Raw genomic sequence first — 17,174 nt, 5'->3', positions numbered from 1 at the left:
AGCTAAAAAAATGCCTTGTTTGGATGAATGATTACGACAAAGAGTAAAAGAAAACATTTTTGATCAACATTGCATGAACAAAACTATATCCTAAGGGTTTTTATGGTTCTCCTTTCTTAAGTTGTTTGATGAGTTGAGGAGATCACTGTAGTTTTTACAGACACTTTCTGCTTGTTATTGCACCCACTCATACTGGTGTGTTTATTACCTGCATTTGGATTTTTCTGAATAACCTCCTAGTATCATTGCATGCTTTGAAAATATACAAATTCAGATTCTTGCAACAAGGTCAACCTGAGCTTCCTACTCAATGAAAGCTTCACAGTAACACATTTTCTTACATAAATATATACACCATATTCATATTTATTTTTTCCAAAGACAAGTTCAATAAAAGCAAAGAGGAACCAGGTGGATGAATCCGAATAAATACACCTTTTATTTGACTGATTAACAGATCTGATTATACAAACGCCAACACAGAGCTCTGAAATAACAGGACCAATCAGCGAGACAATGACTGTACATTCTTGGTGTGACCCTCCCTTGATCTGATCCCATCACCCGCCCACCACCCTACCCGCAGTTAACTATTCAACTGAATCACTAGTGCTTCTTTCTGTACAAGTAAAGCTCAGCTACCCACCTACCCACCCTCTACCCCCCTACCTTTTTCAGTGCACTGTCTGTTATCTACAGGTCGGAGCAGTATGTACCACAAGGAGAGGATTGGCCAATTGTAGAACTGAGAGTAAAGATGGACCGTAAGTGTCTTCTACACTGGACTAGTTATCTAGTGTCAAATATTTTTCTCGTCATGTTTGGTTTGTGTAGTCTAGCAGACAGTGCTGCTGCAGTAATAGTGTTTGCACCATTTTAAGAGCTTGTAGTGTAAGAGCATAGTAATGTTTTTGCCTTTTGGTTGAAATGCAAACAGCCAAAAATCTCTTAACATACAGGTCTAGGTTGAAGTAACTTCATATTCTCCACTCTCATACATACGCACACACGCGCACTCACACATGCACACACACAAATACTGGTATGTTTTTCCCTTCATTTAAAAAAAAAACAAGACTGTTCGCAATTTTGTTTCAGGCATTTTTTTGTTCTCAATCTCTTCCTCCGGCCAAGCGTGACTTGCCCCACATACATGAAACACACAATCATCCCTTAAGTACCTAAGTACAGATTCTTCCACATGCGCCCTTCAGCTGTTCCTACAGTAAAAACACTAACTGCACCATCACAAGAAATGGATGGATAAAACACCCACACTTCATTCTTGCAACCACTATTCTTCAACCCTGCCTCTCACCCCCCCACCCCCCATCTCTATTCCACCCTTTGGTCCCCCACACCCGCTTCCTCTCATGTAACAGACAGTCTGTATGTAACAGTGACAAATACTGGCCCTCAGCGTAACAGCCAGGAAGAGAAGAGAGAGAGAAAGAAGCAAAGGGAGTAGGAGAAAGGGGGAGGAGAGGGTGGGTTCTTCTCAAAGTGAACGATGACAGGGAGGTGAATTTGTTTTTCCACCCTTCCTTTTTCCCCCTGACATCCCTCTTTCTCCCTGCATCTTGGTGATGGAGTGGAGGGAGGGAGGACAAGTGAGGGAGGTGGAATATGACTGAGGAGGAAGGCGGGGAGAATGGAGGAGGGGAGAGAAGGAGGGCAGGGTGAAGTGTGTTGGTCTTCATGTGTCCTGGCCATCGGTGGCAGGGGTCTCGTTGGCATTGGGCAAGTCTGAGTCACTCTCCCGACTGGAGATGCGGTCTAGCTCCGCCTGTACGTCGCCCAGGCCCAGCTTGGAACCTGCATCAGATACATGTTAACATTCACCTTTTTCAGCATTTCAAATGATATCACATTTTCACTATCCGTTACGGCACAATGCAATATTCACAAAGCAATTTACACATGGTTAAAATAAGAGCTGGGTGAAATATTGATTATGAGACAAGTTTTCAGGATAAATAATCAAGATAACAGGCTTAGCTGTTTTTAATGGATGGGTGTTGATTTTGTATACACGCAGTATGAATCAATGTCATGTTTAGGTTACTGCAATAGTACAAATGACTCATTCTACATTTACCCTTCCAATTATCTTGTAAAACCAAACCTTTGGCATTACTGCATGTAGCTTATTAAAATATTAGTTGCTTTGAATCATATATGTCCTGAGCTGAGATCGTCCCTATTGAGAGTAGGATTGTAATTTTGGCAGAATCCTAAACTGGCACAAAATTTGGGCGATTTTATTGATTTGATTTCCAACCTGCACACAATCACAACGTCACTGAATGCACATCTGCATGTACATGGCATAATAAGTAGCATTTTCTGGATAATGTATCCTCCTAATCATCAATCATAATCCAGAAGAAGTGAGTGAGTTGTCTGTATTTTCTGTATGTTGCACATTTGATGGGTAGGACTGTAATCACTGTGCAGTGGTTTGAAGCCCCCGTCAACAGTCAGCAAGTCAGGACTAATTTAAAACACATAGGGACCAGGTGACATCTTTGCCCCTCTGCTTTCAATCTGTAAGCAATAGATACTCACAGAGTTTGTGCATCCTTATGAGACATCATATGGACTTTAAAAAGTTGGACCGGTGAATGACAGTCTGCTGTGAAGTGGCTGTATGCAGGGGCAGGTTTGAGTTTTCTTTGCATGCCAATGTAGCACATTTCCTTTAGTATTATCTTATATCATGATTTCGGACAGATCTTTCTTTGTAAGCTCTTAAAGTGTTAAGCTAATAAGATCTCTTTGTGGAATCGGGAAGGGTAAATAAATGCTATTCATTCATGTGTGTGAGTATTATCGATTCCCGGCCACAACCAGTATTATCAAACGATGAAGCCCATTCGGAAGTGTTATAAACTGCAATATATCGAGAATCCGCTTGAGGCTGGCTGCAGAAACAACAGAATCCACATAGACATGAATGGGAAAAAGACGATCTTTGCAGCATTAATAAACATGTTTACAGCCTGGTTCAAAAAACGGCTTGGCCCTACGAAGCTAATCTCTCTATCAGCACACACTGTACGGAGGGTGAATGTTTTTCTAACGTGATGGTTCAGAAGATATTAAGATTCTGAGTTTTTGCCAAATAAGGACATGACTGACGTGACTCCCGGTCGAGAACACATAGCTGTTGGCGAGGAGGCTCACACTACGGGTGCATCTCAAAGCTCTAAACGTTCCATCATTGCGTCGTTTCCTCACGTCTCTTCCTCACGTCTTAACCAGAGGAGAGAGGAGATTTGTATTTAGAGAATTGAGACGTCCTCTACTCCGGAGCGTCACGTGAAGAGACGTCGGTTTGTGATAACGGCTTTAACAGCTGTTTGTGTCTGCACACATGTTCACTGTAATAACTCTGTTTACCTGTTTAACACACACCTGCACATGAAGAGAATCAGCTCTCTGTTTATTCTGTCCTGAAGCATGACGGATCAATTTACCAGTAAAATGCCTCATTATTAAATTATTTATTACTTCAAGGGAAAATAGAAACCGTGCAACTGTTTTCAAACCCTGTGTTCATTAATGATCAGCCTCATATGAAACTTTATTAACCTGACAGGAAATATAACAAGTGTTTTTACTAACAGACAAACTTGTCAGACGTTTATTCTCTTCATGAAGAAAACAAGAACAAACGGGGAAACTAACAGGAGGAATAACTGATCAAGAATATATATTCTATCTGATATTAGACTCTATTACTCTATTTCATTAGTCAGTGAATCTGACAAAAACAATCATATATAACATAATTCACCCTCTGTTATATTGAATTTATGATTTTGCGTTCAGTATTTTGTTCAGTATTCAGTAACTCACATCAAACACTTTTTAATCTCAGCTCATCACATACAGACTGTCTAGAAACTGACATATGTTTATGGTCTGTTTCAGGGAACCCTTAGTGACTGTTTTAAGGTCCTTCTTTTCTCTGTTATTAGACTCAGCTGATGTTAAGTTTCGGTTAAGTCCGAGCCACTGCAGCATCCAATCAGTGATTGATATTCAATAAGGGGGCGTGTCTGTCAAAGAAAAGACTTCCGTGAAGTCAGCTGTCATGTTTCCTCGATTATCCCTCCTCCGATCAGTCTCCTCGCTCCTCTCCTCCAGCAGCGTTTAGAGCTTTGGGACGCAAGTTAAAATGGCGCGTCAGTAAATACTTCCGGTTCGGCCAAGGAGCAAGGAGACTGCAGTTTAGAGCTTTGAGATGCACCCTACGTCACACTCTGCCTGGTTGAGTTCCGCATTTCCAATATGGCTGCCGCTTTCGATTGGCTTCAAAACAGCTCTCACAAACAGATGGGTGACGTCACGGATACTACGTCCATATTTTATACAGTCTGTGGTCTTGGCAAGTACTTCATGCCATCCCTGCTGAATTCAGTGCCCCTACCCAAATGAAAAAGTCTGCACATGCCCCTGAATGAAGGAGCAGCACACAAATGAAACGCAGCCTCATCTGCATTTAAACAAAATCATTCAAGTCTTTTAGGGTTGTGCGGAGCTGTAGACGTTTTTATTAGTTGCTTACAATGTAACCACTGTGGAACAATAAGAAAGTCGTTATTTTTCGGTCTCTCTCATTTGTTTCATTATCGATGTTCACTCTCTTTACTACCTCTCTATGTCTCTCGGCCACTACTTCTCTCCCTTTTGTGCTTGTTAAAACCATAGACTATAAAAAAATGGATGTAGTATCCCTGACGTCACCCATCTATTCTTGAGCGCTGTTTGGAAGCCAAGCATCAGCAGGTGCAATATTGGAAATGCTGAACACAGCTAGTCCCAGCTAGTGTGAGGTAAAGAGGTGGGCCTCTTTTCTAACAGCTACAGGTATGCCTGCCTGTCAATCAAGTCAGCCTGTCCTTATTTTGGCAACTTGTAAGTTTAATATCTTCGAAAATACACCCCCTGTACAATGTGTGCTGAAAGAGAAATTAGCTAGTCAGACCACACTGTTTACTGAACCAGGCTGTAAACATTCCTATTATTGCTGCAAAGATTGTCTTTTTTGAATGGGTGTGTATGTAGCTTCTGGTGTTTCTGCAGCCAGCCTCAGGCGGACACTCGATGAACTGCAGTTTTTTGTTGTTTTTTTTAAGTTATATTTTCGGGCGTTTTTGCCTTTATTGATAGGGAAGCTGTAGAGAGACAGGAAATGTGGAGAGTAGAGTAGGGGAAGATGTGTAACAAATGGTTGTGGCCGGGAATCGAACCTGGCGACCTCTGCGATGAGGACTATAGCCTCTGTATGTGGGGCGCCTAGACCGTTAGGCCACTATCACTTCCACATCGGCTTCATATTTTAAGACCGGAGATTGCCGCTTGGTTGAAACTTGAGGTTGAAAATACATCTGAAGATTTGTTTTATTTCAGAAGCTTTGATCACTTTCTAACAAATTTGACAGCCTTAATAAATGAAGATAACTGTCAATTGGCTAGGGTAGCAAGCACAAAAGAAACTAAAAAATAAAAAGTTTGCAACCATCTATGTTGTAGTTGTACCAAGGTGATATATATATTTAAAGGGAATCATTAAAGATTATTGTGTTATTGTGGAGGTTAGTTTACCTATACTAAATACTTAACTGTTTGGTGAAAACTTAACACTCAATAGCATACATTTCAGTTTAATATCTATCTATCAGTGCAATCATATATGTACTTTTCCAAACATATTACCCAGCCTTAGTTAGAATCATGTGTAATGATTGTGGCTGATGTTGGTGAAGTCAGTGATGAGAATGCAATGCAGCATGCATAAAAAAGGGCCAGAAAACATGTAGAGGAGCAGAATGGAGACAGGGAATAAGAAATGTTAAGGCTGCAAATGTAAAGAAATAATCACCAAATCAGATCAAACTGATGCCTTCATCGCTGGCACTGTTTTCTCCCAATGAGAGAGATGTGACAGAAAAGAATGCAGCTCTGAGGTGTTAGATGATTTTTTACATACTTGTGTAACTTGTAATTAAAATTACATAAAGGCAATCCAAATGATGTTCTGCCACCATTATTAAAAACCCCAAATCAAGTGTTGATCTGCCTGAGGTTGTGTTAAACTGCAACTCTTTTCACTTTTTTTTCCGAAGACATTAGGTGCAGAAATACTTAAATAGCCTTGGGATCATCTTCTGAACCACAACTTGAGTAAGATGTTGATCGAACAAAGAGTTTCGTCAAATCTAATCGGCCGTTGTTCAAAAAGCAAATGAGCGATACAAAAAGCATGATCCCAGGAAAGGGGGGGCAAGGTCAAATAAATAAAAGGATGCTTGCAGGGATGAACAATGACATGAGCAAGCATTTATAAGTGAGGAATATCTCTCACACACACCTTAACGTGGCCAGCATCCTCTGACTAGTGCACACACATACACACATTATGAATGATGTTAAGAGTGAGATTACACAACAGACAGCTACGAGCAGAGTAAGGAATGAGAAGACAGTCGCATAGAGCTGAAAACACACGTATAGATTAGAGTTAGCGAGAGTTTTTGGCAGTCGCACTCAAACCCTTTCATCATTCTCTTTACCAGGTGTAATGTTTGTATCTGGAGCAGTGGACAGGAGCGGGAGGAGGGAAGGAAATGATGGATGGCGGGTGGAAGATGAAAAACCAAAAAAGAAGCTGGGTGATACAGAGCGACTGAAAATGGTGTTAAATTCTACAAGAAGCAAATTGTGACTTCTTTCTGTCAGACAAATATGGAGTAACATCACAATCTCAAGCACACACAAGCTTTTCTTCTTACCCGACTTGCGTACTGTTCCTGGAGTGTTGTTACCGCCGCCTGGCGTCCCGGGCCCCCCTGTCCCTGCTTTCTTTGTCAGTAGACTGTTAAAGAAGTTGGCCAATACGCCCTCACTAGTCTGACCTACAGAACAAAAAGAGAACAGTTTAAAAAGAAACGTAAACACAAGTAGGGTTGCAAAGGGGTGAAATTTCCAGTAAATATTTTTGGAAAGTTTCCATGGGATTAAGCTGGGGAATTTTGGAAATATTCCAAATTGGACACTTTCCATCCAAAATAATACAATTAAATCAGATTTATTTGTGAGTAGAACTTTATCAAGTGTTAGATATTTTACTCAGCCCGACCCAGCCCATTCAAAATTTAACAAAAATAAAATCCCAACAAAGTCCCATTCAAAATGTTAAATGAAAAAGCATCTTCCCTTAAGCTTCTCAAGCCTAGCCTCAGTAGGATTCTAGAAATCATCTGTGCATGCGGTGGAGGAATGCACAGTGCATGTAGGGGGCGTGGTCTCAATAGCCCTGCAGTAAGCAGTGTGCTTAGTGCATGTGATTGAGGAATAGCATTGATATTAAACTGTACTTGCATCAAATCTGGTTGTTGTAGTCAGGATTATGTTAAAATATATTTTCCCCAACTATATTTAAGTTCCCTATTAAGAGCCAACCTTCAATTTAGTAAATTCCTGGTTTATTCCCGTTAATTTCCATAAATTCCTGTGAATTCCCATGGAAAGTTTCCAACTTTGAAAATTCACGGAATTTTGCAACCCTAAACACAAGGCGAACAGGTGGGTTAGTGCAACGATGTGATGTATGACGTACCTGACTGTGGCATAGCATTAGCTACGTTAGCCGCTGCAGAGCGATTACTCGTCCTGGGGGATCCAGTGGGTGCTCTGCTGGTGGTGTCCTGTGAATGTAAACAGTCTATTACAAACATGCAGACCCTGGAGGGAGGTTTCCTTTTATTTCAGAAGCCAAATTAAAAATACATAAACAGATAGAAAGAGCACTCACCACTGGCCGCCCTGCTGTCACAGCGGGCTGTTTGGCGAGCAGCGACTGCAAATAAAAGCACAACATGCACACTCACTTTAATAAGCACTTTATTAACATATCAAAACCCTTAAGTCAGGTCTCATTGGAATAGCCAACTGAAATGTTTCCTGACCTGCAGTTTTACCAGAAACACTTGGTCGTCTTCTGCCTGAATCTCCTTTTCATGTACAATCTGGTGACAAAGAAGATAAAACAAAGAAGTTTTATTCACATCCAGCTCTAACACAGTTTATGAATTAGATTGGATAACACCCTCATGATCCCTGCAGGGATCTCAGTTGAAGATTAGTGCAGTGACTTGGAAAAATTATGTAAAAAGTAATGATACATAACATTACATCAGCACACAATAAATTACAGTGTGAGCTTAGCATGCCTAAGAGGATCGTTCCAAGTTAGCCGATTTAGAAGTGAAAGCCTTCACCTTTCTGACTGGTGGTTTGACTACTACGTCCTCAAAGCTGTCCTCAGCCTTTACTGACTGGAAGTTCTCATGAAGTATGGCGATCTTCTTCTCGTTGTCCCAGCCTGATGGACTGATAGGGAAGAGAAAGGGTTAACATAAAAGATAGCTGATGACACAGTGCTGCACAGGTGACTTGTAGTCAGGCTTACATGAAGACGGCATCTCTTTCCACCACTTGTGCCGGGCAGTGAAATGGAAAGCCATAGAGTCTGTGGACCAAATATTTGTACAGGATGTCCAGGTTTTTCATCTCCTTCACTGATGTGTAAACCAGAGACGCACCATCTGATAAAGCTGTCAAGGACATTTTGAACACAGCCAATTCTAGATGTAAGAGGAATAATAAAAGCACTAAAGGGACAAAAATCAATGTTGTGCACAGAATAACTTCAGCAGTGTGTTTCATTTTAAACACAGCAAACCTTGAAAATTGAGCACCCTCTTCATTCAGCATCGACTGGAGGAATGATTATGAAAAAAGCAAACAATTTCAAGCAGCGCTGAGTTATATGACTTATCGAACTCTCTTTGCAACAAAGCAATATAAACAGCAACAGTTCAGACACAGCCTTCAGAGCTGAAAACACTACAATAATAAGAGTGCTGCCCTGAGAACAGAACATCTTGTAACGCCAGGATCACCATCCTCCATCACTGGGCAGCTGGCAGAAAGAGAATGCAGGCTGATATATAAACTGATGCCCTAAAAACAAGGCTTCTGACAGCAAAACAGCCGAGTCAGTGTTATTGATCAGCAGCCCCATTAAAGCTCCTGCTTATTCTGTACTGATCGATACTTTCACTGTTCACTGACACTTCAAAGTTTTTGTTTGGGAAACTTTCAGCTCTGAGCAACGTTCAGTGAAGGATACACTGCAAACAGAAGCGCCTGATGTGGGACTGGATGAAGTCCAAGTGTTCGTCTCTGTAGTCGTGCTCCTTCTCCAACGTGCTGATGGCGTCGCACTGAGGTCAGGTAATTGGGTGTCACACAGAGGAGAATGCATGCAAATAGATGCAAAGTAGAAACATGTGAAAAGGCTTCTTTAAAATACCCTTACGATTACATTTTAAGGTGAAGGGAACTGATTGTTTTTACACATATACTTTGATAAAAGTCAGGAGAGTTAGTGTGTACCTTGGTGCAGACCACCACCACTGGTATTCCCAGGTTATGCGTTAGTGTGTTGTCTCCTAACGGCAGCAGCACACTCTCCTCATCTTCTCCCCTCCTCTGTGGAGTGCCGTCCTCCCCACCTGGCTCTGTGTACTCCTGGAACTGTTTTACAACTGGACATACATTCAAAAAAATAAGCTATGGTAGGAAAATAGTTCTTCAAATCTATTCAAAACATTTGGCGTTGACATTTTCTGGGGTTAGGGCTAATGGGACACCTAAGGCATGACCCATTAAAGTTGAATTTTGAGACAGGCTCCATATTTAAAAGTGTTTCCACACAGCCAAGACTTCATCACCAGAGAAACAACCCCTACGTGTGCTTTGTTTCAGCTTTATCTGCTAGCAGGTCTGACTGCTCTTAGTGTGACTCACGCCTGTGCTCCAGCTCCCGCAGCGTTTCCGGGGTGACCCGAAGTTTGTCGATGTGTTCCCTAGCGACAGCAGCCCACTTCTGGAGAGAGTCCAGGGCATTCCAAGGCCGTGACATGTCAACCGTTATCAGCAGCAACGTGTCGCTGATTGAGTCCACTGGAACGGCTACTCCTTGCAGACCTTTGTGGTAAAGGTCGCCGTCTAACACCCAGGCATTACACCTAGTGTGGTCTAAACACACGGACAGACAGAACAGATGGACATGTGTATACACCTCATACTGCTGGACAACTTCAGGAAGAAAAAAGGAGTATTTCAAGGATTTCGGAAGAAGGAAGCAGTTACCATCAATGTCATCGTCATGGACATTGAAGTAGAGGTATTCCAGCCCGCGCCCTTTCATGTATTCTTCAATACCCTGAAGTTTTGCAACCATGGTGGTTTTCCCTGAACCCACCTCACCTAAACACACACACACAAAAAACAGTAATTAAAAATACAGTAGAAGACACTAGACATTAAGATGCAGAGGTAAAAAATTAGGATGTAAACAAGCAATGCTTGCCATGGTATGAATGACATGTTTGAAACAAGAATTGTGTAGAACATGAACAGACAACAGCCATATAAACTGTAAGTTATGGCTAATGTGCACTTAATATTTATGTAATGTATTTCATACCATTATTGCAATGCTGAACAATGTAATTTCACATTGCATACCTTTCTTGTATTGTGCAGGCCTGCTTAGAAAATGCACTCTTTCATCAATCAAATAATATACCAGCTCTCCACAGATATAGATATACAACAGATATGCTGTAAACAATCCAGCACTATTGACCAGAACAAAAACAGTACCTCAATAATTTTTTTTTTTTTTTAATGTTTATGGAAAACCTATATATCTTCATCTAATAGACTGCACTTATCCTAGCATTAGTGTTAACCTCAATGGTGAGCACAGCATTGTTATTGTTATGTCTTAAGGCCGGGGCTGCATCCAGTCTTGCACTATGCCATGATAAGTGAAACCGACAGGGGGACTCGATGCATCATAAAGCAGAGATTGCTGATGTTGTCATGGATAGCACAACACTTAACTCTCTGATTAGCTGGAATGGATAGCAGGCTGCGGATTATCTCAGGCGGATGTGTGGACAGTGTGTGTTTTCGTGCGCTCGTGTGTGTGTGTGCCTAGCATTAGAGGGACACGAGGACCGAGCGAGACAGGGAGGCACCCTGTCTGCTTCAGCTTCACAAAGCCTCGTGGCCTCGCTGAAAAACACACACAGGCTGATGATTTGTCTCGTCCCCTCAGCATCATCTCCACCTAGCTGCAGCCTAGCATCACTGGATGCTAGAATGACTTGCAGGGTTTCAAAGCGGCCTGATTCTCTCCTCTTTCAAGATGAGGTGCTGTGCGCGCCCCCGTGCTCGTGCGTGCGTGTAGACGCTCAGAAAAATACACCTGTCTCTGAATGCTTGCGGACAAATCCATAACGAAGCTTGAACACAAAACCAGTCCCAGTCCGGAGATGAGCCAGCTTAACTCTGGAGCAAGTCTAAAGAGAGATCACCAGCTACTGAGCTATTACAGCTAATGATGCCTCTTGGCTAGCCAGGACAGACTGCAGACATACACACAGATACCCACCCATGACCAGGACATTTTTCCCCGACGGTAGCTTCGATCTTGAATGGGTTGACACTTCACTCAGGATGGTAGACCTGCAGACAAAAGAACCGCTGTAACTAATCAGCTAATAATGTCTAAATCATTCATTAAAAAAAACAACTGACAGCGAGGAGCTAAAGCGAGCTAGTGCTGCTGTGTCACCAGCGTCCAGTCAGTCTGGTGCTGATGCTAGCTAGCATCGTTAGCAGACTAGCTGTCAAACCATCCTCCTCCCAGCACAATGGACCCCCTGCGCCCACAAACCGTGCTCACTTAGACCCGGTTTTTATAATATTGTGCCCACCATAAGTCCTGTCCGTCCTCGTCCTCTGTGTTGGTGCTCTCCAGTGTGTTCTTCGGTCCAGCTGAGGTGGAGGATAATAACGCACTCCTCCCTGAAGTCGCCATCTTCGCAGGGTTTGTACACCGAGCAGAGCGCCCGGATGTAGCGGCTGTGTGCTAAGCTAGCCTGGTGGTGCACCACCGCACAACACCGCACAGAACCGCACGCCGGGGCCGGGGCGTGGTCCGCCCGCACAAAGCTGGGCTCCCTGCTCCAGACATGACATGATCTCATCCACCGCAAAATGTCAGATCTGGACTAGCTGTGCTGAGAATGAAATTGCAATCTATAAGTTTCAAAAATAAATCCTTGATGGAGAGGCTGCACATTTAATAGAATTATGTAATGATTGTGTACTGTCATTTCTGTACATATAAGGACCCAAATTGATTGATGGTGCAAAGCTAAAGCTTTTTTTGACAACTATGGGCTATTATCTATATATATATTAACACTTTTAAACGTCAACTAAAAACGTCTGTATCCAGTCTGGCTTTTATGTGGGGTTTAACAATTTTATTACTTACCTTTTACTGTAATATTGATTTAAAGGTACCTTTATTGTTTTAGTAATTTTAACTGTTATCTTATTTTAATTTTATTTATTTATTCATTCATTTATTTATTTTATTTACATTTTTAGCTTTAGTTTTATTTTCAACTCTTATCCTTACCCTTTTTAAATCTTTTTATTTTAACTAGGCCTATTTGTATGTATAATTTTGATGCTTTAACTTATTTTAATTACACACTTTATTTTTGATGTGCATTAGTCTCTATTTTATTTTATGTTATTTTAACTTTAAACTTTTATTATTTTATCAGTATTATTATTATTATTATTATTATTATTATTATTATTGTCTTGCCAATGTTTTATTTCTGCTTCTTTCTTGTTATTCAATCGCTGTAACGCACTTTGGGTTAAATTTGTTTTGTACGAAAAGTGCTATAGGCTATAAATAAAGCTTGATTGAGTGATTGATTGATTATAAAACATTTTGCAACAGGGTACGTTTGTCCCAGTAGATTTAAAAGGATAAATGGGCTTTCGAAAGATCCACACAAATCCGTTTTAGACTATATCCTCTTAAAAATCATTGCCTTCTAAATCAATGCCTTGATTTGTTAATAATATGGCTCCGTGCCTGAGCCTACAGGATAGAGATAAAGCTGTAATGCCATGTAAGAATTGGATGCGCTTCAAATTGACTATTATGCAAAGACTGATATGAGAGGAAGAGCTGCAGTAATTTTGGGACATGTTCAACATAAGTTAATGCCTAATTCAAAAGGTAATCAATCAATAAGTTTGGCTTACACGACCCCGCTAAAATGGCATAGCCTACTGTTAGACGTCAATGAACATTTTGTGCGATTAGAAACGCAAATTTAAATTAGAGTCTTTGACAGGTTAATGAAATCCCAAGTATCTATAGGTGCTGTCGGATAATAATAGGCTACAGCGTTGCAAACATACGAAACCAGTGTACAATTAAATATGGATGATGACGTGAAATAGACAACAAAAATAAAATGAAACTAATAAAATAAAAAGTCATGGTTTGGGCACCTCAAACATTTTTCGGACAACAAATTTTATAGTTACTACAAGCAGCACAACCTCTTCTTGAGTGTTAAATTCCCCTAAACCCTGAATCTGTTGGGCACAGTGTGAACCTTAAATTATCAACCAAGTGGTCTCAGGTGTGCGGTCAACCCTGATTCTAAAACCAGCGAGGCACATCGCAACCAATCAAAGAGGAGAACCAGAAAATCAATTTCAGAAGTGTTACATGTTACAATTAGCGTCCTCCAGATGGCGCTGATGCACTGCGCTCGGAGTTGGCTGGTCCCTGGGCACGGTGCGCTCTCTGCGGCCCCCGGTGGAGCCGGCGGATTACAAACTCCAGTTAAGTGGCGCACCGTCCTCCTCCTCCTCTCCACCTCCTCCTCTTCCTCCCAACATTTCACCCAGAGTCAACCCAGGCGCAAGAAAGGAGCGCATCCTCACCGTGCCTGCCCCGTGGGGATCAGAAAGCATCTCTGTGAGGCTGTCAGCGCTGAAACCGACTGAGCTCTGCAGTGTGAGAGGGAGAGGGAGAAACATATAGACAAAGAGAGTGAGGGGAGGGAGATGGGTCCGGAGGCGCTGAGGTATCCGTGATTGTGAACTATACGGCGGTGAAGTTGTTCGGCTCCGCTCGGATCTTTTCTCCAGGTCGTTGAGGTGAGTTTTCAGCAGGAGAGAGCAGCAGCAGCCCGGGTGGTGCATGTCTTAACTGGTGCAGGAGATGGGCTGTTGCAACATTTGTCCTGGACATTTTTCTGTAATGTGCAGTAAGAGACACGACATTAGATGTTTACAGTATGGTACAGTTGTAAGGATAAATCTGCATCATATTTAACGCTAAGCAGTTTGTTTGACTTCTTTTGTATGTGGGTTTATTAATTATTCTTTAGCATGTAAAACAACTGGTGTTTTCAATATCAGGCAACAGAATAATAACCCACAATGACTTGTGAAATTCTCTAGTAAAGGAAACACTGGCAAATACCTTGTAGGCTTATCTTAGTGAGATATGCTGAAATTTAATTCTGTCTAGAGTGCTATAAGACAAGATAAGCCCTATGCAAGGGGAATATCCTCTCTGCTCTTTTCTCACTCTCACTTGTCTGCCTTCCTCCAGTTTTTTTGTCTCACCCCAGTTCTCTAATCCCCCCTCTCACAACCCTCTGTCTCCCTCACTCTCCCTGCTTCTGTCTCTCTGTCAGCTCTAATAACACTGCGAGTTTGCAACAGCAGACTGCTTCACTTCTGATACTGCTCTCTGTCTTTGCTCAGACTCCGTTGCCTTTCATGTGTCCACTCCTTCTTCACCAGCTGTCACCTTGCTTGATTAATATTCCACAAAGGGTTGCATAACATCACATAGTTTTTGATGCTTTTTGCTGCCCATGTGGTGGCTGCAGGCCGATGTTATCCCCGCTTGTCTGATAATCAATAGGCTAATGTGTGACAGAGCAATTATAGTGTACTTGAGTGTTATGGACCATCCTGTGGCCACATCATTAGTGTCACTTCTGTCAGTCACAGTCAGTATATAAACGTGAACATGTTAAGGTGAACGGACAGTCACACACACACACGCAATGTCAAGGGTCACTGCTATCGAGCTGTGGGATGATTGATTGTGTCGGTGTGGAAAATAAGAGCAGGCAGAGAGGAGCCTTGGAATGTTTGTAAGGAACCTCACACCACCTACCAATCAATTATGACTATTTTAGTGTAAGTTTGGTCAATAATTTGATTTGCCAACAAATTTTGAATGTTCCTATGTTGCATCTGTCACCAATAATCCATTGAAATATTGCAATTTTATGTAGCAATATTGCATGTTGTAGATTTCAAAGATGCTCTGTGGTTCTGCACGTAAATTTATCTGAAGAGAATGGAGAAAGTTTTGCAAAATTTAGTCAGAATAAAGACCATAAACTGTCCTCACCAATGCATTCAAGTTCAGGGAAGGTGTCAGACTTGGCATAACCATCAGTTGGGATTCCCTTCCTTCTCCAAGAATCTATCCAAGATCCAGTGACATCATTTGATGTAAAAATGTTATGTCACCTCTGGCAACAAATCAGATGCTGGTTCTTAGCCAAAGTGTAGGAAGATCCTGCACACAGTTCCTATTCAGTAGTTACAGCTATAGAAACCTTGCACATCCCTCGTCACTGTCAGTGTCATCTGCTGTCAACCAGAACAGACAAGCATCTGCTGCTTCCCGCACACACACACACACACACATACACACCTGCACAGAAACCACCATATACACACTGAAACACATCTTCCTACACTCCACCCTCTCACAGTTCTGCTGCACACACCTGCCCTGCTGCCCTGATCATGTCTGTTTCTCCGTTCACGGCTCGTTTCTGTGTGCTTTGGCTAAAAATAATCACCAGCAGCCAAACACACACATGGAACTGAATTATGGAAGAAACACAGCGGCAGAGAAACAGGAAGAGAGAGGCATTCAGGTCAGAGTCAGACCCAGTTCCAAGAGCTTCTCTCCCTAAGGATGATACTACCAGACCGTTGCATTAATATTCAGTTTGTACCATCAAGCACTTCAGAGCTGCGGTTATCCGTTAGCTTACACTAACTGAACTGGGGGCCAGTAAAGCTCATAGCCTAGTTCTGTACAGTAGGGGAACAGAAAATTGATCGACTTCTCCGGAGATTAGATATAAATACTATACAGTGTTTTAAGTGAAGTATTAATAAATTTAAAGCTTAGCTGAAGTATCTGTCAGCTGTTTCCTGTAGGCTTTTTAATGTTTTATTGATCATGTGACAATGCCTTCTAAAGTAGACTGCTGTGAGAGTAATTTGTTGATGTGAAGATCAATACTATAGAATACTCTCCATTAAATATGAAGCATCGGTCTGGTGATATTTTGCTGAATGCAGCATTCACACTGGAAACTGTAAAGCTAGCCTATATTATGTAAACTAATGAGCTCTAGATTTGCTTGTAAAGTAGTTGTTTTAACTTTAAACAGAGCCAGGTCAGCTTCTTTGTCAGTTTTTACACTAAAAGAGCTGATATGAGTCAAACCAGTGACGTTTGAGCTTTGTTTATACTTCAATGACAATATGACATACAATAACTAAGAAATATTACACTGTGTAATATATATACAGATGGTTTCTGTTGATTTTTGTATTTCACACTACAGTACTTTGTGAGTTTGTAACATGTCCTCTCTTCGAAACGCAAAATATTTGAAAATGCAGAAGTTCTTCTCCGTTCCACCCCAAGTTCTGTACGATAAGCTCATGGTCGTAAGTTAGCTATAGCTGCTGTAAGCGTACACAGCAAACCCTGAAACTCTAGCAAGGTTTTCCTTGCAGCCATCATACTAGCTAATCTTGGAGTTAGCCCCAACAGTAAACCTTGATAAGCAAAGCAAGGTTAGCTAACTGTTATCATGCTAGCAAAACTTGCTGTTAGCACTCACACTTTACCCTGCTTAACTGAGAAAGGATAATTCACAGTCAGAATCCCTATATCTATGAAAATGCTACATTTGTACAGCAGAATTAAACATGTTTAAAGCTTGGTACAACAATAATTTTGGTTTTATAGTGGAAATATTTTTGTGCCAGCTGTATGGAGAGGTGGGTGTATTTATTTATTTTTTATATATAACTTGTCCCTTTTGATTTTATTCGGGCCAAGAGTACAATCAACTCAAATTGAA

The 17,174-nt window shown here is 41.5% G+C and overlaps 2 protein-coding genes across 4 annotated transcripts in view; one reads left to right on the top strand and one right to left on the bottom strand.

Moving 5' to 3' along the window:
• Positions 1 to 414: 414 nt before the first annotated feature.
• Positions 415 to 12,240, bottom strand: dync1li1 (dynein, cytoplasmic 1, light intermediate chain 1). Its single transcript, XM_034704429.1, has 13 exons — positions 11,865 to 12,240; positions 11,540 to 11,613; positions 10,228 to 10,344; positions 9,883 to 10,113; positions 9,469 to 9,620; positions 9,203 to 9,296; positions 8,480 to 8,615; positions 8,289 to 8,400; positions 7,977 to 8,036; positions 7,823 to 7,867; positions 7,628 to 7,715; positions 6,801 to 6,923; positions 415 to 1,815 (listed from the first exon to the last, which is right to left on the bottom strand). Exons 1-13 carry the CDS (start codon positions 11,966 to 11,968, stop codon positions 1,697 to 1,699), a joined length of 1,455 nt encoding a protein of 484 aa, XP_034560320.1. The 5' UTR covers positions 11,969 to 12,240; the 3' UTR covers positions 415 to 1,696.
• Positions 12,241 to 13,044: 804 nt separating this feature from the next.
• cpne4b (copine IVb) overlaps positions 13,045 to 17,174 on the top strand; it is a 27,943-nt gene continuing 23,813 nt past the window's right edge. For 2 of the 3 annotated variants that reach the window (XM_034704428.1, XM_034704427.1), the window contains exon 1: positions 13,733 to 14,133. Coding sequence is in view for 1 of the 3 variants with exons in the window: in XM_034704425.1 (XP_034560316.1) it covers positions 13,135 to 13,198 (64 nt within the window). In the remaining 2 variants the exon portion in view is untranslated. Of the gene's footprint in view, positions 13,199 to 13,732; positions 14,134 to 17,174 lie in introns of those variants that run through there. The other variant, XM_034704425.1, reaches the window with a different exon arrangement.

The sequence above is a fragment of the Notolabrus celidotus genome, chromosome 16 (genome assembly GCF_009762535.1).
Source record: "Notolabrus celidotus isolate fNotCel1 chromosome 16, fNotCel1.pri, whole genome shotgun sequence".
Lineage (NCBI taxonomy): Eukaryota > Metazoa > Chordata > Actinopteri > Labriformes > Labridae > Notolabrus > Notolabrus celidotus.
This window is presented reverse-complemented; position numbering and strand designations above follow the sequence as displayed.